Source organism: Miscanthus floridulus, unplaced genomic scaffold, assembly GCF_019320115.1.
Source record: "Miscanthus floridulus cultivar M001 unplaced genomic scaffold, ASM1932011v1 fs_157_3, whole genome shotgun sequence".
Classification (NCBI taxonomy): Eukaryota; Viridiplantae; Streptophyta; class Magnoliopsida; order Poales; family Poaceae; genus Miscanthus; species Miscanthus floridulus.
Genome location: NW_027096293.1, coordinates 16,209 through 40,472, shown reverse-complemented (window position 1 = coordinate 40,472; position 24,264 = coordinate 16,209). Strand labels below are relative to the sequence as shown.

Sequence of the window (24,264 nt, the reverse complement as noted above, 5' to 3'; positions counted from 1 at the left end):
AATGAATTTAGATGGATCCTAAAAATCCATATACGAAGTCGAGGTAGGAGGAAGGTATGTCAAATGGGGTCTTAATATGTCCTAAAATTATTCTCAGCAATAATGCTAATGCACACGAACCATATAGGAGTCCTAAGAGGCCATAATGGTGCGCTAATGCACTTGAACAAGAGTCCTAGCAATTGTCAATGGTTAATGCGTGGAATGAACCCGTTGACGATACTAGTAGCAAGATTATGGGATGAACTTATAAGGATACATGAACTCCATTATTTTGTCACGGCTAGCTGCTGATTTGTAATATCGGTGGGAATGGAATTGATGAGGGAATCGTTTTCTTTGCGCTACGCCTATGCACCGAGCTAGGATTCCGTCATGCTAAGTCTGTATCACGGAACTCAAATCTAAAATGAGTCTTCAATACAATACATATAGTCTTCAACATAGTACCTATATAAAAAACCTATTTTAGATGTCAGGAGAGACATAACACAAATCTGAGTATCCTCTCTCCTGGAGACCTATTTATAGAAAATGTTATATTTTAGATTTTATTGTTAGAAAAAACTAAAATTATGTATTAAACCATTTACCTCTGTCGCAGCCAAGTGACTAATGTGTCTTCTAATGCACCGGCACCCATGCACCTCGGGTACAGTGGACCGCGTCCATGCGAGTGTATCCATTCCATCCGCAACCGGACAACCGTCACCTCCCCACTCCGCACCCAATAAAACGCCACGCCACGCCACCACCACTGCCGGGGTCCATCCATCACTCACGAGCACACGAGCTCCCAACCCAGACCAGACCAGAGGCCTCCCTGCTCACACTCCCTCCCTCCCCAATTCGGTCGCAGCGAACAAGGAAGGAACAATGGCGGCGGCTCGCGCCCGCCCGCCGCCACGGAGCCTCGCGCCGCCCGTCGCCGTGCTCCTCCTCCTCCTCCTCCTCCTGACCGGCGCTGCGGGATCGACATCGACGATGAGCCCCATCAAGACGGTGGTGGTGCTGGTGATGGAGAACCGGTCGTTCGACCACATGCTGGGATGGATGAAGCGTCTCAACCCCGAGATCGACGGCGTGACGGGTCGCGAGTGGAACCCGGCCAACACGTCGGACCCGTCGTCGGGGCGCGTCTACTTCGGCGACGGCGCGGCGTACGTGGACCCGGACCCGGGCCACTCGTTCCAGGAGATCCGGCAGCAGATCTTCGGCTCCGACGACGCGTCCGGCCCGCCCCGGATGGACGGCTTCGTGCAGCAGGCGCGGTCCATCGGCGGCGGCAACATGACCGACGCCGTCATGCACGGGTTCGCCCCCGACAGCGTCGCCGTCTACCGCGAGCTGGTGTCGCAGTTCGCCGTCTGCGACCGGTGGTTCGCGTCCGTGCCGTCGTCCACGCAGCCCAACCGGTTGTTCGTCCACTCCGGAACGTCCGGCGGCGCCACCAGCAACAACCCGACGTACGTGCCTCGTATATACACTATACTATACGTGCTGCTGCATTTCTTCTTTTTATTTTTATTTGAGTACTCTTTTTATTTATTTGTTATTCGTGTACATTTATTATTCCATATCTGTGCTGTCCACTGTCTGGCTCCTGCTCTTTTAATTCTTTTTTTTTTGTCGTATTTAATAATTTAGCAGATGATTTTTCGAGCTGGCATATATTACTGCGTTCCGTCTGGGTGCGTGTGGACGATCGACCACCGTAGGAAATTTGCAACGGGTTGGTTGCCAACCTTGTTAGGGCCTTGTTTAGATTGTAAGTTTTTTTACTCTCTCCATCACATCAAATCTTTGGACATATGCATAGAGTATTAAATGTAGATAAAAAAATAACTAATTATATAGTTTGATTGTAAATTACGAGACGAATCTTTTGAGCCTAGTTAGATTATGATTAGACAATAATTATCCAATACAAACGAAAATACTATAGTGTCAAATACTAATTCATAACCTCAATCTAAACCTGACCGAATTATTGATCGATCACATGGATGCTAGTGCAGTGCGGGTGTCAAATCTGTTGCATGCATGCTCACTAGCTAGTCACTAGAGTTAACATAGCCTATGTAGCACTTGTTGTTTTATGCCTTGTTTAGATTGCAAGTTTTTTACTATCTCTCCATCACATTAAATCTTTGGATACATGTATGGAGTATTAAATGTAGATAAAAAAAATAACTAATTACATAGTTTGATTGCAAATTACGAGATGAATCTTTTGAGCCTAGTTAGGCCATAATTGGACAATAATTGTCAAATACAAACGAAAGTGCTACAGCGCCAAATATTGATTCCTAACCCCAATCTAAACAAGGCCTTACTAATAAAAGGATAGTACCCCGGTCCCATGTTTTGTTTTTCATTTTGTCTTTTATTTTTTTGTTGACTTAAGGTTTATCTATACTTTTTTATTGAAACAATGCTATAACACTTGTAACGCCTGAAATAATGTCCTAGGTGTGACCTTGTTGGTGTACTTGCATGCATTACGTAGTGGTCAAATCATAAGTCAATCAATATCTGCCAAAATAATCGTACATCTCATTTCTCAAGTTGTGATTTTTTTTATAAGAAAAAAGTATCAACAGTAATATATTTAAATAAATTTATTATGAAAATAAATGTCATGATTAATGTAGTGATAGTTATATATCATAAACATTGGTAGGTTTTGTTATATATTTGGTTAGATTTGAAGTTTTGACTTGTTAAGAAATGAGCTGTGCATTTCCTTTGGCTTTTGTCACTGTAGACTGTAGTACAGGACTGTGATCTCACTCTCGTCAGTGGATGCGCATGCGGATCGAGCAGGTCGGTGCGTCGGCTCCAGCTAGCCACTTGCTGCTGCTGCTGCTGAGCTGAGGATTCAGCTCCGCACTGCTCCTGTTCGTAGTAAATAAATAAACACTGTTACTGTACTAGTAACACTACTGCCATAGCCATAGGAGAGTAGTCATATGCCCTGTACGCAGAGTTGATAAGTCATGGCTAAAAATATTGTTGGTTGATTTGTTGTGAGAAAAAAATAAAAAAAAACACGGCTTATATCCGCTGTGCTCGGCAAAAACGCCAGATATTACTCGTGTTCATTAGACTAGTATAGTAGTAGGCTCTATCAACTTCTTTTTAGATTCAGATTCAACTAGAGGTTGCTTCCACGAGTCCAAAAAGGGATAAAGCAAAAGGCCTGACAGTCGATATAAAAAAGAAAAAGGAAAAACAAAACAAAACAGGGCTTCTGCTTTCTAGATTCCATTCCATCTGTAGTGCCTGAAACGCTGAAGCTAAAGCTTAGCAGGTAAGGTAAGTAAGCATCCGGATCAAAGCCAAACTGGTACAGTTTCGATCCATTTCAGCAGCAATCAGCCAAATTCGTAAAGGAAAAAGGCCCAGCCATATGGGCCGTTGCACACATGACACCAACAACGGCCGCCCATCACAGCTTTTTGTTTTTTCCACCGCAGGCTGCTGGCGGAGGGGTACCCGCAGCGGACCATCTTCGACAACCTCCACGACGCCGGGCTCTCCTTCGGCGTCTACTTCCAGGACGTGCCCGCGGTGCTCTTCTACCGGAACCTCCGCAAGCTCAAGTACCTGCTGGACTTCCACCCGCTCCGCCCTTCCTTTGCCGACCACGCCAGCCGTGGCGTGCTCCCCAACTACGCCGTCATCGAGCAGCACTACCTGGACTCGAAGCTGGACCCGGCCAACGACGACCACCCGTCGCACGACGTGTACCAGGGCCAGATGCTGGTCAAGTACGTCTACGAGAAGCTGCGCGCGTCCCCGCAGTGGAACCAGACGCTGCTGGTCATCACCTACGACGAGCACGGCGGGTTCTTCGACCACGTCCCCACGCCCGTCGCCGGCGTGCCCAGCCCCGACGGCATCGTCGGCCCGCCGCCATACAACTTCACCTTCCACCGCCTCGGCGTCCGCGTCCCGGCCATCCTCGTCTCCCCCTGGATCGAGAAGGGCACGGTCGTCCACACGCCCCAGGGCCCGACGCCGACGTCGCAGTACGAGCACTCGTCCATCCCGGCCACGGTGAAGAAGATCTTCAACCTGCCGCAGGATTTCCTGACGAAGCGGGACGCGTGGGCGGGGACCTTCGAGGGCGTGGCGCAGGGGAGGACCGAGCCCAGGACGGACTGCCCCGAGCAGCTGCCGACGCCGACGAGGATCAGGCAGACGGAGGCCGACGAGGAGGCCAAGCTCAGCGAGTTCCAGCAGGAGATCATCCAGCTCGCCTCCGTGCTCAACGGGGACCACCAGCTCGCTAGCCTGCAGGACCGGATCAGGGAAGAGATGAACGTCAGGGAAGGCATCGACTACATGAAGGCCGCTGTCAAGCGCTACTTCGAGGCCGGCGCGTCCGCCAGGCGGATGGGCGTCGACGGCGAGCAGATCGTCAAGATGAGGCCATCCCTCACCACCAGGATCCAACGCCCATAGAAACTCTGATCAAAGCATACAAATTGGATTGGATTACAAATATACAGATCACAGTCGGTTAGGATGTGCCCGTGCTATAGATCAAAATATTCGTGTGCTCTGTGCTGTACAAACGAATTTTAATTAGTATGGTGATACAGATTCGCGCTGTGCTTGGGAAGATGGGCAAAAGAGATTGTCCCTTCAAATGCGTGTCGTTGAATTTGCACTTATAAAAGGTTCGCCTGCTTTTAGCAAATACTCCACGGTGTCCAAATGATACGAATTTTCAAACTTCGTGGTAAGTAAAGCATTTCTAGGGAGGTAAAAAAAAATTAGTCCCTCCATTTTAAATTATAAATCACTTGCTATGTCGGTGCGAAATATGGCCAATAAGTAAATATTTATAGTTTTAGCGTGCGTTGTGATCGGATATGGCCGCACATGATGACATGAGAAAAGGCGTGTTAGAGGACCGGTCGGACTCTGATCCAAGTGGATGAGAGTGACGGATGTTCTAAACGAGTGCTAAGTATTGGAGCGTATGCTCTATGTGTCCGAGCTTATCAGCTGTTGAGAGCGTGTAGACTGTGTACCTGTCGAGCTCTAGAGCTGTCGAGTTGTCAAGCTGTTGAGCTATTTTTTTTAGCCGTGGAGTTCTCGAGTCCACCAGTCATCCCCTTCAGTCATCTAGTCATCGGGAGATAGCGTATCCCCTTTTATAATTCAAGGGGATGACCCTACAAGTCAGAGAGAAAAAGAGAGAGTGCATACAGGCGCTGCCTAGTCTTATTGTCCACGTCATCGGGTATGGGATGGCCACCGTCGTTCTCCATACTGTTTACGCTGTCAGCGCCAATAAGACTGTTTATGCTGCCTGCGCCCACAATATTGTTTATGCTCTGACGCGTCTGGCAGGATGTAGAGTGTTCGCTTGGTATGGCAAACGACAACGTTCACAATATTATTTATGCTCTGACGTGTCTGGCAGGCTGTAGAGTGTTCGCCTGGCATGGCTCGATGGCACCGTCCTGCAGGTGCGCAGGGCATGGCAGGGTACGGTCCTCGGTGTTGCGGTTGACTTGAGCGCCTTACCTAATCTGTTCCGCCTACTCCCCGGGCCCAAACCGAGCGGGCGTCCCCGGTCAGTCGTTTCCAGTCGGCCCCGACCGTGTCGGTCAGGAAAGAGCAGCGAGCAAAGGTCCGGCATATCCTCGGTCGGAGGAACGGGGTCGGAGTCGGACTACGGTCCTACATCGGCCAGGCCTTCCGGTCGGGGCTCCGACAAGGTCTCTTGGCCGGAGGTGCCGGTCTGGGACCGGATCGTGGTCTTGGCCTGTCATCGTGTATCTGGGCCGGCCCAGACACGCGATGTCGCTGCTGGGCCAAATATTATTGTAGGGAAGCAGGTCCAATGGGGACCCCGGGTTTATGAACCCGACACAACAACTTTTAGAGACGGGTATGCAAGTGTGGTTGGTAATGTGGCTTGCCTCTAGGAAAAATAGTGTACTGCCTCTATTTCAAATTCCAAGTCATTTTAGTTTTTCTAGATACGTAACAATTTTGCTATGTAACTAGATATAGGTTATGCTTAGAAACTTAGCAAAAGTTGTGTATTTAAAAACGATACAACGACTTATAATTTGAAGTGGAGGGAGTAGAAATTTAAAATGGACAGTGAAAAATAACCACAAAATTCGTTTAATCCTAAGAGAAGTTCATTAACTAAGCACCATGGTTGTAGATCAATCACCACTCATGCGATTTTACTGTAACTTTTGGTCACAAATGAAAACAATTGTGGTCACAATATAGCCGACAACATAACAACAAAGCACCATGGGTAACAAACAGGCCAGCAGCTCAACGGCGTCAATATTTGTTCTACAATTTGTTTGAGGAAGGCTTGAAGAGTTGATGGATGATGGTGTGATGACGGGCGTCCAGCAGCTGCTTGAGACAAACAGTGCCTCCAGCAAACATGAGCAACTATGGATCCAGAAGAGAAGGTACAAAATGATCCAAAATTTAAATTTACAAAGAGAGCCAAGAATTTGAATAATTTGTGAGAAATTTAGATTTTTTTTACCGAGTTATGGAGGTAGCTCACCAAGAGAAAACTAAGAGCGTGTTCGGTTCGCGGCCACACCTCACCGCACCGCACAGCAGTTTTGGTGGCCGTTTGGTTGGGTGCCGCACTTACGGCGTGCCACAGCGTGACCACACGCTGGTAGTTCATTTTTCACACCACACCCTGCCAAAAAGCAATGAGCAAAACGGCCGCCGTAGTCTTGGTGCCACCCTGCTATGGCTCAATGGGCTCAGGCGAAGGCCAAACAGGCCAAAAAGTTATCTTCTCACTTAGCGCGTGTTTAGTTGTGACCCCAAATTCTAAAAAAGTGCTACAGTACCCATCACATCGAATCTTGCGATACGTGCATGGAGCATTAAATGTAGATGAAAAAAAAACTAATTGCACAGTTTGGTTGGAAATTACGAGACGAACGTTTTGAGCCTAATTAGTCCATGATTGAACACTAATTGCCAAATAAATGCGAAAGTGCTACAGTAGCCCAAATTCCCAAATTCACCCAACTAAACACACTCTTAGTTTTTTTTTTGTTTTAGATAATGGAGTGTGTTGATCAATCACCATTTCATTCTTGACAGAGTAAATGAGATTATATTCTGCTAAATTTTAGGGTTAACGGACTACAGTATGATATATTACTATTTACTTTATCTAGAATTGGTTGATTCGAGTGTGTTTGATTGGGTGGATATACATGGATGGGAGATGGCCATCCATAGATGAGTATTGTTTGGTTTGGTGGATTGACTGGACATAGATATCCACAGCAGGGAATATTCCTACCCGATGTTGGATATGGTGGCCACCAAAAAACTAGCGGATAAGCTTATCCATGTTCTCTGGTCACTATCATTAGCAAATAAATTAAGGATTATTAGTATGTTATATTATTAATTAGTAATTATAATGACAAAGTTAGTTTAGATAAGTGCTAATATGTTAATTAACGCATATTTTCTGTGATAATTATGGTGGTAGTAGTGCTAATTAGCATATTTTATTTTAAATTAATGATTATAATGACAAAATTAGTGTCAGTGTATATTTATTAGTGTATAATAAGTTGCTATTATTTTTAAATAATAGACATAATTAGTCAATTATCCTCGTTCCATCCACTCTCATCTATCTAGCCAAACAGAAAAATGACTCGTCATATCCATCGAACCAAATAGACAACATAGATAGCTATATCCCGATATCCATGGATATCCATATCCCATCCATTTTTGTCCTCAAATCAAACACACCCTAAACCAAACCTCCCATTAATCTTACACGTTACTATATATAAACCTACCACACCATCGCGCCGAGTTGGACTTCGTTTTGTTTGACATTTGCACGCGGATAGTGGCGATCCACCATTGTTGGAGAATGGAGACGCGGTCAGATATGATGGCATGGATGTGCGGCTCCCGTGCCCTCGCCAGCTGAGTCCAACGCGGCAGCCATAGCACGCCGCGCGGAGCAGCTCGCCGTTTGCCTTTCAACTCGTCATCCTCGTCGCAGCACTACCCCGTGCCTCCCGCAAAGGCGCAAACCCAGAGAGACCTCAGACTTACGCGTACTCAGGATGCCAACGGCTCCAAACGACGATCATAGTCGTCGTCTTCCATCCCAACCACCGACACTATGGAGTGCAGTTTTCGTGGTGCTGCTGGTGCACCGTCGTCAGCTTCCAACGATGCGGCTAGTGATCGCAGAGAAGGGTTCAGAACAGCAGAAACCACATGACCTGGACCTGTGCTCTGTCTGTCATCTTCATGCATGCGTCTAGATCTTAGTCAGACACCCACCCAATAGGTCTTGTTTGGATGCATGTGTATGCATTTCAATCCACTTTTCCATTTCAATCTACTTCAAACACTTGTGGATTGAGACGAATACATACGCATTCAACGAGGCCTTAGCGGATCCGTCGTCCATGCCGTTCCATAGAGCTTCATCACACGTATTCTGGCTAGGCGAGGCTATGTATGCATTAAGCACTATGCACACAAGCAGGTCCCAGTCTCACGCGGCAATGTAATGATTTCCCCTTGAAACATTTCCTCTGCATACAAGAAATATGCATCCTCTCCGTCAATCAATACCCTTTAAAAAGAAAGAAAGAAAAACGCTGCGAGCATGTAAATATGTAATGCATCGGCCACTTAAGTTCCATCTGATCTCCTCAGTGCTCAGTCGTGAATCGTGATGCATAATAATCTTTAGTCTTCACCATCACTCCATCAAGAACGATGCACACCCTCCTTGTCCTCCTTAACAGATCCTATAAATACAGAACACTTCCAAGTACCGCTTCTCCCTAACCACCTCCGATCAGCTGCTTGCTCGGAGCTACCAACGACAATGTCGCCGCAGAGGCTCTCGGCCCTCCTCGTGCTCCTGTCCAGCCTCTTGGCCCCTTCCACTGCCGTGCGCAGCTCGACGCTGTTCCTGGCGCGCTCTCCTCACTCTGTGTCGCCCAGCGTCGGGGCATCGGTCACCACATGGGCGGCCACGCTCGCCGCGCAGTCAGCCTCCGACGCGATTTTTTTTAATTTTAACATTTTTTTATAATTAATTTTAAATCTAACACTGTAAGTTTTTTAAAAAAAACAAACACTTTTGGTCGCGTCTATTGCCCTGACGCGGCCAAATGTCTATATCGCGCCATGCATGGTGGCGCGGCATAGGGCTGACATGGCGGCAACCAGATTCGGTGACCGTTGACGTGGCAGCTCTTGCCGCGCCACCGACCTTGGTGCGGCAGTGCCGCGCCCTGATCCGTGGCGCGGCAGAGCCGAATAAATACCGCGCCCAGTCCCGTCTGCCCGAGCAGCAAGCCCGCCTAGCCGCCGCGCCCGCCGCCCGGCCGGCAGTACCTGAACGGTTTAATCCGAACGCGTCGCGCTGATAGTGGGAGTTATTCTAATTATTGCTTGACGTAAAATTAATAGTAGATTTGTTTCTGTCTTTTGTTGAATTTTTTTCACGGCCGAATAGAGAATTTGATAAGTCAATGATTTGTTTTCCGTCTTTCATAATACGGTTAACCACCAATTTAACCAATCGATTATGAAAAATTGTCACTGGCGTCGTGATACGCTAGGACTGTCGGTTTCTGAACTAGTTGGTACTTAATTTCGCCGGCAGTGCTGCCGCGACGCAAAGAAATGAATATGAAACAGATAAATGAAGTCCGTGCGCAAGTTGACATGCTGCCACATAACATTTTCGTTGTTTTGACATAAGTTTGACATAACATAACCAAATAACCCGGTAAGTTTCGGACGTCAATATTCGTTTGACCTAACAAACTAAGACCTAGGAGTGTAAGGATCTCTCGGAATTTGTTGGCAACACATTGGAAGTGTAGCCAACGTCGATATGGTCGCGTCGACGGTGCGTATGGCTCATACCTTGCAAGTATATGATACGCACGATTACTTATAATTCTTTATGATCGTTAGTTCATGGAGCCTACGTATTTAAATAAATTATCTTTGATAGTACCTGTGAGGCTCCTTGGGTACCAAGCGGGGCACTACCTAGCTGAGACATGCCGATCTCGTGCTACGACCAATCGTCCCACTGGTCGTGCTGTCTGCGGAAGCCCAGGGGGTCGTCGTCATCGTCGTCTTCGGTTGCAGGGTCCTTCCTAGCGCTATGATGTGGTGGTGTACGCACCGCGGAAGTGGCACCTGTCATCTGCTGAGAAGAGTCGACTGGTGTCCTCAAAGAGGCTGAAGACGTGGCACCCAACCGCGCCGGGAGTGGCGGTTCCTCATAAGGAGTGTCCATGCAGCTCAGCTTCTGAGCTAGCTTCCTGCAGCTCTTCTTCATCTTCTGCATAAATAGACGTTAAAGTTAGTGTATTACCCAAACGCATATACACTAAAGAAACATTTTCTGAACGGACAAGTTTATGTTACCTCCACAAAAGTCGCGAGAACGCCTGGCCCCTGACCTCTAGACTCGTGAAGCTGAAACGCTGCTTCGTTGGACAGCCTTGACAATTGTGTCGCATGGGTACAGAAATACGGTTGGACAGTTTTAGTACACATACTTAATACTAAAAGGATAACAAATTGGGTTATATACCTCAAGTTAGTTGTGTAGTGTTCATTGTTCGCCACCTCGTTTAAATCGTGAGAAAAAACCAAAGTGAACAAACCTGTTCATTGGATATACAAGTAAATGCTAAACTATGTATAGATCTGTTCATGCATGGGCCGCCCGACCAGACGCACCCGAAAAAACCCGACCAGTGGCCGAACCCAATTAAAAAAAACTAGTCCAAAGTAAAAAAAAAAAACAAGAAATAGCCCGACCAGCCAATGTGTCGGGTTAGGCTCGATTCAAAGGGCCAGGCTCCAGGTCAAAGGGCCAAATATTTTGACCCGATCATTTTTTTCTGGCCCGAACCAACACAATGTTTGATCAGGTCTACATGTGGGTATATGTGTAGTTTGAACCTAAATGGTGAATTAAACAAAAAATCTTTTAAATAGCTGAAATAGTAAAAAAATAGTTTGAATGGTGTATTTAAATGTGATTTAAATGTGTTTGTGCAATTGTATGTATGTTTCAAGGCACATTATAATTTTAATATGGAACTATAGTTTACTGGTACAATACAAACATTTAAACCGTCTAATTTAAACCATTTAGAAATGGAGTGTGGTTGAAATTCCCTAGTAATTAATGGAAATAGATATATGTTTTTGCGTTAAATGGTTCAATACACGTGGTGTGATTTCGTATTACAGTAACGCCGAGAGTCCCTCATGTTCGAACTCATCCTAAACACACTGACAGAAAAAGGCACGACTCGTAGACAAGTTAATCCACGGGAAACTGGAAACAGCAGGCTAGGTAATATAATTGTAGGAAGGATAATCTAGTGCAGTTGGAGTACGTGACGTGATGAGCATGACAAAAACTGGCTCCGCCCAAACGTACGCCGCCCGCCGGTCCGTCACTCCGTCGTCGTCACTGCATGGTGCAGCAGCCGCTGGGTCCGTCGTCGCGGTAGCACGGCGGCGCGTCGTTCGCCATCATCATCCCGTACTGGTGCGCGTCGTACGGGAATAACACGTTGCCGCCGCCGGGCACGTACTGGAGCGCGGGCGCCTGCCAGCCGCCGCCGTACCCGCGTACGGGTACGAGTACGAGTACCCGGCCAGCGCGGCGTCGGGCCCAAGTGCACCACACCTGCCCGGCAGGCGGGTCCCTCCGCCGCGCCGCGTCGCCTGACGACGGCCACGGGCTTCCCGGTCCTGGACTGGATACCGCCCCCTGAGCAGCGACGCGTCGAGGGAGGGCCCTTGACCACCACCAGCCCCGTGTCCACCGACACCCGCACGTCCTCCACCCTGCATATAAGCACACCAAACCATCATGCATGTCAGACGACCCTAGTAGACGTGAGCCTGCGCTGCGCATGCAGAAGCAGAACAACGGCGGCCGGCAGGCCAGCATGAGCACGCTGCACGTACGTACCGTGCATGTTCCGGACAGCCTTGCGGATCTTGCGCGCGCATCGGAGGCAGTGCACGTCCATCTCCAGGATGACCGGCGCCATTGCCTCCGCTCACCGTCGCCGCCGCACGTGCTCTGTTCGGGTCGGAGGCGTTCGGTTGTGAATTGTGATGGATGGATATTTTTTGCTGGGGTGTGTAGGAAGAATGGCTTTTATTTGTAGAGGGAGGAGGGAGGAGGAGCAAATCAAGCGGCCGTGGAGCAGGGGATTATTGCGGGGACTCGAAACCGATTTAATCCGCTCGCTGTCCTCGGCCGCGCTCTCGACGCGGCGTCCCCTAAATCTGCAGGGGGAATGCACACCAGGCTCTCCATGCATGCAGCATGCATGTAATCTGGTAGATTTGTTGCTGCCATTCGTGAATCGTGATCGGGATCCCCCTCTTGCCATATTGAATTGAATCGAATACGTGCCGTGCGGGGCGCGCTACTACCCCGCAGCCGCCTGATGATCCCCACATATAGCTGCTGCAGAAACAGGAGAAGAAAACTCACTCGCTGCTGCATGATGCTTCGTCTCGCGTCGTTCTGCTCGATCGGTCGATTCAACGGATTATTCTTTCAGGTTTAATTGAGCCTGTAAAGCCATTTCATTTCAACAGAACATGAATCCAGCTACCTAGCTAGAGTTGCTGAAGCATGAACCTTATAGTACTTGCTTATTAAGTTACTGTAATTTAGCGAAAGTAAAAAGAGATCGATCGCAAACTGCTACTGCTAGTAAGCTAGATGTTTCTGTAACTGCGGCTGCCGACTGGTGCGATACGATGACTGCTGAGGAGTTCACGTTCACGCATGGAATTTATAGATCCGCATGCATGATCAGTGCCGGCCGCCAAGGACTGAACTTGTTACTCATCGGTCGGCGGTCGCTGTTGACAGGCATGGAAGTATGGAACAGGCACGCTCCTTTTGGAGAACGAAATGTCATTGGTCAAACTAACCTGCTACCTAGGCCAAAACAGGTGGATTCCGTTTTAAAATGGCACGACGTTTCTGAGTGATACGCGAGTTTGATCCTTATAGGAGTATCTTCTTCTTCTTTTATTAGTCTTGTTTAGGCACCTGAATGAGGCTACTTTAGTAACGGTTGCCAACAACAGGAAACTATCATTATCCATCCATTCCCTACGCTGCTTAGCTAGCTAGGTCAAGCTTCACATGCTGCCGTTACTTACCGTGTTCTGAACTTCTGATGCTCTGTAGACTGTAGTTTCATGCTTCTACTGCAATGGTTTGAGGATGAAAGTGATAGATGCAACCGTGGAGCGATTAAGATTTTCTTTTTTTTTCGACGAGCAAAAGCTTTGCCCATGGGGTTTCAGAGAGACAAGAGGTGGCAAATAAATGGACCGATCAAGCATTACAATGCACATGCTGGGCCGAGCATACAAGACCATATGTATAGAAACAGCATATTATGCTCGGTCTGATCCAAAATAAAGGAAGAAAAATGACATCCATCGTCGTATCGAGATCTGGCGTTTGAAAAGAAATCGGCTAGGGAGGAAAAATTTCACCCAAGGTGTGATATAGACAGACAGATCTTGATATACCAAATAGATATACAATCAATACATATATTGGATCAAACTAATCTGCTATATATTGTAGATGCTTGTGTTTTTTTTTCATATAAACTTGGTTAAAGTTGAAGCTGTTACCAATTTGTTGTCAGCTGACTGTACATCTGCATAACTCTACCAATGATCTGTTTTGCAGATCGAAGAGAATGGCAAATAAAAATAATCTGAATTGCTAATTATTTTTCCTAGGAACTGGGAACAGATACACGTCGCCTCCACAATGAAGGTCTCGTTCTTAGTCTCCCTTTGCGAAGGATAAGCCTCGATTAAAATGATGGTTACTGGTTTTTCATACAAAGAATCTCGTTTTTCATACATGATTACTGATCAAAAGAAGAAACAGAATTGGTTACTGATTAAAAGAAGAAACAGAATTAAAAGAACAATGGCCATATACATACAAACAATCTCGTTTTTCATACATGATCTGACACAGAAACTAGTACCAATTAACAATTTGAATTAGGACACTAATGAACAAATCAAAACAAGCACCAAAATAAGTAAATCACACGCACAATACAATCTGCTAATTACGGTACGCTATGCATCCATTATGACCTTGAATTCCTCGAAGCTGAGCACCCCGTCGCCGTTGAGATCAAACCTGCAGATCATGGCCCTGCACTCATCAATGTCCTGGTGGTAGCCCAGCCTGGAGAGCATCCGCTTCAGGCTCAGCGGCGTGATGCACCCTTCGCCTTCCATGGCGTACATCCCGAACGCTTCCCTGAGCTCCCGCCGCCGCTCGCCCTCGTCCTCCTCCTCCGCCTCCGCCGCCGCCGTCCCCGCCAGTGCCAGCACAAGGAGCTCCTCCTGGCTCAGCAGCCCGTCGCCGTCGGCGTCCGCCGACGCCACCAGGCGGTCCGCCTCCTCCGCCGACACGTCCTCGCCCAGCGCCGCCTTCATGCAGAGGCGCAGCTCGGCCGCCGACAGCTTGCCGTCGCCGTCCCGGTCCAGCGCCGAGAACACGCGGCTGAACTCGGATGATGCGTACACCGCCATTGATCTTCTTCAACCTTGGCAAGGTTCAGCGATTGGTTTTAGTAGTTTCCTTTTCAGGCAAGCTACGCGAATGACTATCGGGAACTTTGCCTTTGCTGATCTGGTCTGTCTGCAAGACTGCAACTGCAATGGCACGCTCAGGCGCTCGGTTCTTGCAGCTATTATGACTTTATGAGCTGCAATCATGCCTGCGTTGCGTGCCAATGGTGGGTTCGTGTTGATACATTCAAGGCATAAAGAACGGGTCACTACCTGACAGTGCCAAGAAAATTTCTTAGCGTAGCACCATGGGTTGGGTCTTTCTTTGCAATAGTCAATTGCTGAGAGCAGAAGAGCTGCAGCCGATTCCGACAGATAGGGACCTCGTCAGCTGCTCCGGCCTGCAGAGAGTCTGACGTCTCTAGAATGGTGCATGACTAGCCGGCCGGCGTTGATAAATTCCTGATCTTGCTTTGAGTCTGGGCTGCTTCGTTCGCTCTGTTTGGTCTTCTTCTCGTTTTTGGTTTAATTTGACACAGAATGTTCTGTGATCCAACTGACCAACTTTTATTCATGGAATGATTGGGTGGAATGCTTGAATATGTCATCAGGAACATTATGCACTACCGGACACAGGAGCTTGCCGAGTGTTACACTCGGCAAACGACACTGGGTAAACGTTTTGACGGCAAACGCTAGTTTACCGAGGGTTTTTTGTCGCGCACTCGGCAAATATGTTGTCGAGTGCCCAAAAACACTCGGCAAACTTTTTTTTCAAAAAAAATAAAAAAAAACAAGCCGGCCGCCGCCCTTGCCTCCCGCCGCCGCCAGGGACCACCACCACCACGCCGATGCCGTCGGGGAAGAAGGCCCCGCCCCGTGCGCCGCCGTAGCCGGGGTTGCTCGATCCATCACCGGATCCGCCGCTCCTCCCTCCGCCATCGCCGGAGGTGGACGGGGCAGATCCGCCGCGCCTCGATCCGCCACCACCGCGACCCCGATCCGCCCTAGCCGTGTCTCGATCCGCCGCCACCGCGACCCAATCCGCCCCCGGTGCGACTGGATCTGCCACTGTGTCAGCCCGATCTGCCCCCGCCGCGACCGGATCTGCCGCCGAGGGGTCGTCGTGACCGGTCCATGCTCAGTGGCGGGGAAGAAGGGGGAGGGGTGCCGGATCCGCCAGTTGTGGAGGTGCTCCGGCTCGCCGGTGGTGGGGGAAGGCCAAATCCGCGCTCGGGGAGAGGGAGAGCGCCACCGCCTGCAGGAGAGAGGGAGAGGGAGCGCCGCCGCCACCCGTGGGGTAGATGAAGAGGAGAGAGGCGCTGCTGGAGAAAGGGAGAGGAGGGGCGGTGCGGCGGCCGGATCCGGGGAAGAAAGGTGAGAGGAGGGGCGGGGCGGCGACTGGAGAAAGGGAGAGGGGCGCGCGGCGGATTTGGAGAGAGGAGGGGCGGAGCGCGCGGTGGATTTTTTTTGGTGCCTGCGCGCGGCGGATTTGGAAAGGAGAAGGGAGGCGGAGTTATAGTAAAATTTGTTCGCCGAGTGTTCTGGATATGAGCACACGGCAAAGTTTTTTTTTTATTTTTTTTCTTTTCTTTCGTTTTTAGAAAAAAAAGATTTTATTTCTTTGCCGAGTGTTTTTTAACACTCGACAAACACCCTATTTGCCGAGTGTTTTTTTTACACTCGATAAACCCTATCTTTACCGAGTGTTTTTTTTTTTGTTGAGTGTTTTTAGCGCACTCGGCAAAGAACTTATTCGCCGAGTGCCCGATGAAATACACTCGGTAAATATAAAAACACTCGGCAAATTTGAGGATTCCGGTAGTGATGCAATGAGAATTGAGAAATGTCTGGCCAAAGCTGCACTATGCGATGGCTTTTTTTAACAAGGAGACAGACAGGTGAGCAGTATTACCGACACTGACAGTTTCACCCGTCTGTAACATAATTTTGCACGCAGTCGCTGTAGTGCTGTACTGCACACTAGGGAGGAAGAGAAGAGGAGCTGGCCGGACGACGAAGGCCGCAGCCGGATTTAAAATTGGGACGCCAGCCAGTCTGTTACAGCCGGCGTGCAAGAACTCCAGCTGTTTGACCAAACACATAGTTGGGTCCAATCCGTTCAACACAGCCCAGTAATTGAAAACCGCCGGTCACTTTTCCAGTCAAAAAATGCTTACTTCCTTTTATTATACCCTAAGAAAGGTACACGATGCTACTAACAAATTACTACTGAACATGTATAATCCTTCCAAGCAGTCCCAGTTACTAGTAGCTGACTATAAACCTCGCCAGGCTTCATGCATAAACCAGATCGGCCGGCCAGATCTGGTCCACGACCGCTGGATTTGGTCCGCACCAGCCGGATCTGACGGCGCTCGGTGGGTTGGCCGTGCCCACAAGCTGTGGCTCGGGCTCTCCCGCCCCGACGGCCGCGGCCCGGGCAAGCCCGGTGGTGGGTGCGCCATCCGCATCTCCGCCACGTTCGTCCCCGCGGCTGCTGCAGCGGCGGCCCGGCAGCGCTCCGGCGGCGTGCCGGCGTACTTCCCGCTGCGGCGCGGCTGCGACGTGCGGCTGTACCAGGACGCGGACGTGGCGGGCGGTGAGGTGGAAGGCGTCGGCGTCGGCCCCGGATTCCGGCCCGGGCGGTGCTGGGAAGACACATGGTCGGGTAGTCAGTGCCACCGGCGCCAGCGGCAGCCGGTGTTACGGCCAGATCCGCCGTCCTATTGGCCGCTGGCCACCACTGCTGGGCGGTAGCCGGCGGCCGGCGTCTGCCTGGCCCTGGGCCACCAGGGGTGAAAACCTCGTCAGGCTTCTTGGTTCGGCCGACGATGGTGGCGCTCCCAACGAAGATGGCGTCCGCAGATGTCATCATCTTCTTAAAAGGCTTCGTTGATGCACTCCGCTGGATCCCACCGCGCCGTTTGCCGGAGTTGGTCTTTACTGTACTGCGTCTGCATGTGCTTCACTCTACTCTTCGCATCAGTCTGGCTTGCCTCAGTTGATGTTGTCGCTGCAGTCGCTCGACTGATCACAGCGGCTACCTGGTTGCTGTTGATGTTGCCGCCGCAGTCGTGCAGTTCACAGTGGTTACCTGGTCGCTGTTGATGTCGCCGCTGCAGTCGCTCGGCTCACAGTGGCTACCTAGTCGCTATTGGAGTTGCCGATGCAGTCGCTCGGTGTTCACAGCCGCTATCTGGACGCTGTTGTCGTCTTTCTTGGTTCTTATTGGTGGATGTTTTGCCACCGCGGCTTCGTCTTCTGAGTGGTCAGCCTTTGCGTTGAGTTTTTCTGTAGATCCTGTCGGTTAGGTCTATGGTGATGAGTCCTCTTCCTACCTCTCTTGCTTGTTTTCTTGTTTGCTTGTATTTATTTACCAAACTCTACTCCCTCCTGATGAGAAAACGGGCTATATGTCTGATTGAGAAAAAAATATAGTGGCGTAGTAGGAAGAATCCTGTCTGGGCCTCGCTGCATTGCCTGAAGCCTGATGGGCCGATGGGCCCAGGATGGGCTGCCAGGTCCAGAAGCTGTCTAAGAGGCCATGATCCAAACATGTTCGTTATTATTTTATTTGTTTGTCAACGTGAACGTGGTTTTTTGCTTATATATCATCATCAAGAAGTTGCGATAGGAATTCAGCATCGGCAAAAACTCAACATCAGCATCGGCAGGCGCCCTCACAAGCAGTTACCACGTGACAAAGTGTACTAAATTAAAAAAAACAACTTGCACGAGCGTGAATTACTGCCCTGTTCGCTTAGTTGATAAGTCATGACAGAAAGTATTGTTAACTGATATGTTGTTAGAGAAAAATAATACCCATTAACTAAAAAAATACAATTTATAAGCCAATCGAATAGAGCGTATCTAGCCGGTGCAATGCAAAAAGAAAACAGGAGTGGATAACAAACCGGGGGATCTACCATCTACGTCACCATACACGTGGGCTTGGCGTCAGCTGCCCACGGAATCTAGAACCTTTTCACGGAACTTTCACCGGAGTTCATTTTAAAATTCACAGACGCGCTGAGTTCTACAGTTGAACGCCCGTCCATGACGAAAGGTTGGTTCAACTGCTGATCAATCTTTCAAATGCTCGCGCGCGTGCCCACGAATTCCCCGTTTGCCATTCGGATCAAAGTCACACATATAAGATGTTATTGGAACATTAACCTGTGTCGGGATTCGCATGGCAGGAAATACTCGCTCGTTCCAAAATATCTGTTGTTTTTTTTCTCGATAAACAACTTTAACAAAATATATATTTAAAAATATTTAATATTTATGGTACATAATTGTTATCATTGAAAATATCTTTGAATCTAATTTTTTAATAAAATTATTTGGAAATACAAATATTGTATGTATTTTGTACAAATCAAGTCAAATTTGTGGCATGGAAACCAAATGCGACAGATAATTTAAGATAGAGGGAGTACAGTAGATTGAAAGAGTCATCGTGGTGGTTGGTTGGGGAACAACCATGGCTTTGTTTAGATTGAGGTTAGGAATCAGTATTTGGCACTGTAGCACTTTCGTTTGTATTTGACATTTATTGTCCAATCATGGTCTAACTAGGCTCAAAAGATTCGTCTCGTAATTTACAATCAAACTGTGTAATTAGTTATTTTTTTATCTACATTTAATACTCCATGCATGTATCCAAAGATTTGATGTGATTGAGAGAGAGTGAAAAAACTTGCGATCTAAACAAGGCCCACGTGTCAAGATTCGCGCGCAAAAGCACGGAGATGAACGGCACGAGAGAAACCCCCCTGTCATCACTCTGTTTATGACAGTGTGTGCCCAACAACGCTTGTGTGCGTAACTTGTTCTAAAAAATATTAAATCAGAACGCTTTCTAAAACTAAATGTCTAAAAAACGTCACAATGTTTTATAATTTAAAACGAAAGGAGTAGTTAAAAGAAATTTTGTTATTAAGTTTATAGAACTACTAAAACAAATATGTGGAATGAAATACGTGTCCGAAGGGTCACGGTCGTGAAATAAAAAATCTGTGAAAACGTAAATCACAACAAAAATAAAAGTGCACGACCGTGGAAGGATCTACTCCCTGAGAGCATGGCTCCCTGAGTCTCGGAGAGTCGGTCCCTCGGTCGGAGGACGGGCGGCGACTTCGAACTCGAAGGACGCGGAGCGCCGTACTACCTGCGAATCGGATGAGAAAGCCACCTGCGCGGACCGACTCGACTCGGTTGGACAAGTCGGACCGGAGAACACGCCAATAACGTCAAGCTCGGAACATCCGCCGCTTCTTCCTCTGTCTGCCTTCGTAGCGCGTGGCGTGGGTGAGCTCTTCTTTTCTCCTCTCCACCCCACGGCATCTTGTATATTCCCACTCAGCCCAAACCAGGCACCCGCATGCCGCTGAGCGCACGCTGAAACGTCGTCGTATACGCCACGGAATTTCCAAGAGTTCCCAGTCATTTCTGTTCTGTAGGTGGGGTGGGGATTTTTTATTTAGTCCACTGGGCATTCAAGTCGATCGCGCGCCGCCTCCCCCGGCCTTCTTCTTTCCTCGGTCCAAGCTGCCACAGCGGCAGCCTCGATCTCCCTTCTGGCGTTCTCCCGCCATGCCTTGAAGCTTCCAAATGCGCGTCGCGCTCATTAATGGAGTGTGCTATATATATATACTCCTCACCCTCGCAAACACCATTGTTCGCAGCACCTAGCTACGAGCTTATACATAGCAGAAGGCAATACTAGAGCGTAGCGGATCGGATCGAAAGCCGCCGACAAGGAAGAAGAAGAAGGAAGCAAAGCTAGCCCATCCAGCAGCACCGACTCGACGACCTGACCACCATCGCACCTCGGCAAAGACACCGATCGAGGATGGTTGTCGCCGCGTCGTCGTCGTCGTCCGCGAGCAGCATCAGCAGCGAGCTGGGGTCGCTGTTCGCGGCGTTCGACGCGGACGCGGACGGGCGGATCTCGGCGTCCGAGCTGCGCGAGTGCGTGCGGGCGACGCTGGGGGCCGAGGCGGCCGTGTCGGCGGAGGAGGCGGAGGCGCTGGTGGCGGACGGCGGACGCGGACGGCGACGGGCTGCTGGACGCCGCCGAGTTCGCCCGGCTCGGTGGCGAGCCTGCAGCAGGACGCCGGCGAGGAGGACCGGCACCGGGGCCTGCGCCTGGCGTTCGGCATGTACTCCGAGACCGAGAATAATAGTATGGAGGGGCAAGCAGGGTGCATCACCCCCGCCAGCCTGAGGCGGATGCTCGCCAGGCTCGGCGCGCACCAGGACGTCGACGAGTGCCGCGCCATGATCTGCAGGTTCGACCTCGACGGCGACGGCGTGCTCAGCTTCGACGAGTTCAAGATCATGATGAACGCCGCCTGATGACGCTGCTACTGGTGGTGCGGTGGTGGTGTTCGTGCTTGCTTGTTCATATGGGGTTGCTTCATCATTCATTCATTCATTGGTTAATTCGTTGTTTGTGTATGAAATATAAGTTTTTAGTTGCAGCTAGGATTGTTAGCTATGTCAATGTGATGTGCATAGTCGTTATTATTCGTTGATGTCTTCAGCGTGCAGTGCTGCGCCTGTGCTCCATGCATGTATACAGTGTACCAGCTCCGTTGTGAAGCTGCAATTGCCCACTGTTTGTTTGATGTGTCATTATCTAAAAGAAACGTTGAATTTGTAGCCTTGATGAAACGTCAAACTTCAAAGTGTGTACACGTTGAACGATACGGAGAGTAGAAGTGTAGAACAGTGCGCATGGCATTTTCACGTCGTCACTTAAGTTACCTGCTGCTGCCGTTAACCGCCTGAAACCTGAAGGAAAGCGAGCCAGCCAGCGCGGAAACGGGGCGTCATTTATGACGACGAAACGCGGCCCAAACGGAAACCAATGGCCCCGTCCCGCCCTGTGACGGGACTATGCCTGTGCCGGTGTGTGGCGCAAACGCCAATCTTTTGGTCGAACCACGGTGGTGTGTCACAGACGAGATGAGGGATGACCGGATCACCACCGGTAGCCGTAGGTGACTACATTAGATTTGATGTACTGATGTGGTGCCACCGTGCCAGTGGTCCCGGCTGAAATGGTTTTTGTGAAGATGTGTTTTTGTTTTAGGCCGTGCCGATTTGGTACGATGAACTGGTTTATTGAGCGATCTGGTTTATATTAGTTTTTTTGAAGGTATTATTTGGTTGAGAGATAATGTAGGGTAGGATGATCCTATCTCTATTTGAGGTACGGACAGTTCTATTTCTTATTTGGTTGAGGAGAGTTAGGACGGGTCTGTTTCCTTAAAAATAGGATCAACTACTTAACAGGTAGAGCCCGCATGCTCGTCTCTTCTCATGCTTCTTACTCCTTTTTTTTCCATTGACATGTGTGACCCACTTGTTAGTTTTTTCTTTTTCTCTCTCTTTTCTTCCTCTTCCCTATCCCTTCGTTCTCTTTATCCCAACCGTAAGCAACGCGAAGCCCCACTTCTCTTCCTCGCATCCAAACACACGGTTAAGCATGAGGATTCAGGACTGTATAAAGCCTCTAGCGGCCTTAAGATGGGACCCACGCCGTATAGAGGCCTTGGCTTGTTATGTATAAAGCCCGTGGCGGCTTTTTTTGTGAGTATACAGAGAGCTTTATTGGCTAGACAGGCACATAATTACAATCGGCATTTATAGGGCTTTGAGCACACGTAGGAGCTCTCCCCAGCCAAGCCGCAGAATGTTTACATTGTCTATCTAATCTTGCTAAAGCATTTGCTACATGGTTACCATCTCTCTTTACTTGGGAAATTCTCCAACTATCAAGAGCCTCTTTGGCAGGGCTCCTGCAGGAGCTTCAGCTCCAGCTCCTGCAGGAGCTGTGCCAAACGCCTGTTTTGGAAAGAGCTCCACATGAAGAGCCGGAGCCATTTTTTGCATGCGCAGGAGAAGCCTAAAAAACGAGCTTCGCACGGCTCCTTGTTGTGGGTTCACGTCGTCTAGTGCGAAGGAGCCGTTTTGCCAAACGTTTTCCAGAACGGCTTCAGCTCCTCCAGAGGATCTGCTCCTTCAGAGGAGCCAGAGCTGGAGCCATTTTCAGAGGAGCCAGAGCCCTGCCAAACAGGCCACAAGTGATCGAGCGAGCCCCTTTGCCTCAATGATGATCGGGCTTAGCTCTAATATGTCTCCAGCTACTCCCCAACTTCAACATGATTAGTGCGCAATCAGACTCTAAAATCGCATGTGCCATTCGCCATTGGGTGGCCCAACGCAGACCCTCCACACATGCCAACGCCTCGGACTCCGCCGCACTGGCACACCTTTCGAAGTAACGCCATGCCGAGAAGAGTACTGCAGTGCCGTCTCTCGCAATGGCGCCCATGCCCGCCTCTCCTGTCTGTTCCGAGAAAGATCGTCGAAGTTCAGCTTGATCGTAGAGGCCTTAAGTGTAGGCCACAAAGCAAAATAAAAAAAATCACAGCCACCACTGCTCATTTCCCTTTCATCATCATGTTCGTTTAGCTTATAAGCCGTACTTTTTCAGCCAATTAATAGTATTTTTCTCTCACAATAAATCAACCAACAATACTTTCAATCATAGCTTATCAACCAAGCGAACAGGGCACATGTCCCTAGGTCCATCTACCCTGTCGCTATAGAAAAAGTATATATTTTATTCATTATGTCCGGGTCTCTACCTTTTTTGAGTTGGAGCCTCTTTGGCAGGGCTCCTACAGGGGCTTCAGCTCCGGCTCCTGCAGGAGCTGTGCCAAACGTCTGTTTTAGAAAGGGCTCCGCATGGAGAGCCGGTCAAGAGCCGGAGCCATTTTTTGCCTGCGCAGGAGAAGCCTAAAAAACGAGCTTCGCGTGGCTCCTTGCTGTGGGTTCACGTCGTCTAGTGCGAAGGAGCCGTTTTGCCAAACATTTTCCAGAACGGCTTCAGCTCCTCCAGAGAAGCTGCTCCTTCAGAAGAGCCAGAGACGGAGCTATTTTCAAAGGGGCCAGAGCCCTGCCAAGCAGGCCCTTAGAGTCAAGCGTAGAGTCGGTCATGCAGGGTGTGTTTGGTTCGAGGAAGAAGGTGATTCATCATCTTCTCACTCCTTACTTTTTGTATTTGGTTTGTAGAATGAAATGAGTTGATCCATGTGGCAGAACCACCTAATCTAATGCCTCCTAGGAGCGCTCGTCTTCCATTAGACACTAAGCACCTGGAGGAGAACACCAAATTACTTGGTTCCATCGGGCACACCCCAGGGGAGAACCCAAAAATCTACATTTTTGCCATCAGGATCACAAATGAGAGAATAAAGCTTACATCATTCTTAATCATTTCTTACATCACTTTAATACAATATCAGAGTATAATATTTATTATTATAACAGTGGAATGTAATCATATTATCAGAGTTATGAATAATTTAATTTAACAACGGAATATAAACATGTGATCAGAATGATGTATTTGCAGAAGCATTACTAAGCGTGCGTCCTTATATTCAATTTTTATTAATAGCCGCATTGGTTCATTAACTAACCATTCTATGTAAGCACCTGTACTACTTTCAAGCAGGTGGTAAGCAATTAGATTTCCTTTCTCCATCTTCCATCTTTCATCTTCAGTTTTACTACGATGCTAAACCGTAGACAAGTCGT

General features: G+C 48.8%; 2 protein-coding genes and 1 pseudogene across 2 annotated transcripts; 2 read left to right on the top strand and 1 right to left on the bottom strand.

Annotated features, from left to right (window-relative positions):
• The first annotated feature begins 778 nt into the window (after window positions 1-778).
• Window positions 779-4,661, top strand: LOC136530564 (non-specific phospholipase C2-like). Its single transcript, XM_066523289.1, has 2 exons — window positions 779-1,466; window positions 3,480-4,661. Exons 1-2 carry the CDS (start codon window positions 877-879, stop codon window positions 4,468-4,470), a joined length of 1,581 nt encoding a protein of 526 aa, XP_066379386.1. The 5' UTR covers window positions 779-876; the 3' UTR covers window positions 4,471-4,661.
• A 9,541-nt stretch (window positions 4,662-14,202) lies between these two features.
• On the bottom strand, window positions 14,203-14,664 carry LOC136530572 (putative calcium-binding protein CML19). The gene has a single exon (XM_066523294.1). It carries the CDS (start codon window positions 14,662-14,664, stop codon window positions 14,203-14,205), a length of 462 nt encoding a protein of 153 aa, XP_066379391.1.
• Window positions 14,665-20,285: 5,621 nt separating this feature from the next.
• Window positions 20,286-21,153, top strand: LOC136530571 (probable calcium-binding protein CML31; annotated as a pseudogene).
• Window positions 21,154-24,264: the final 3,111 nt, after the last annotated feature.

Excerpts from the sequence above, each read along its gene's own strand:
- LOC136530564 (XM_066523289.1), top strand. The coding sequence starts at position 877 with ATGGCGGCGGCTCGCGCCCGCCCGCCGCCACGGAGCCTCGCGCCGCCC. Across the intron at positions 1,467-3,479 it reads GCCACCAGCAACAACCCGAC|GCTGCTGGCGGAGGGGTACC; the intron begins GTACGTGCCTCG and ends TTTCCACCGCAG.
- LOC136530572 (XM_066523294.1), bottom strand. The coding sequence starts at position 14,664 with ATGGCGGTGTACGCATCATCCGAGTTCAGCCGCGTGTTCTCGGCGCTG.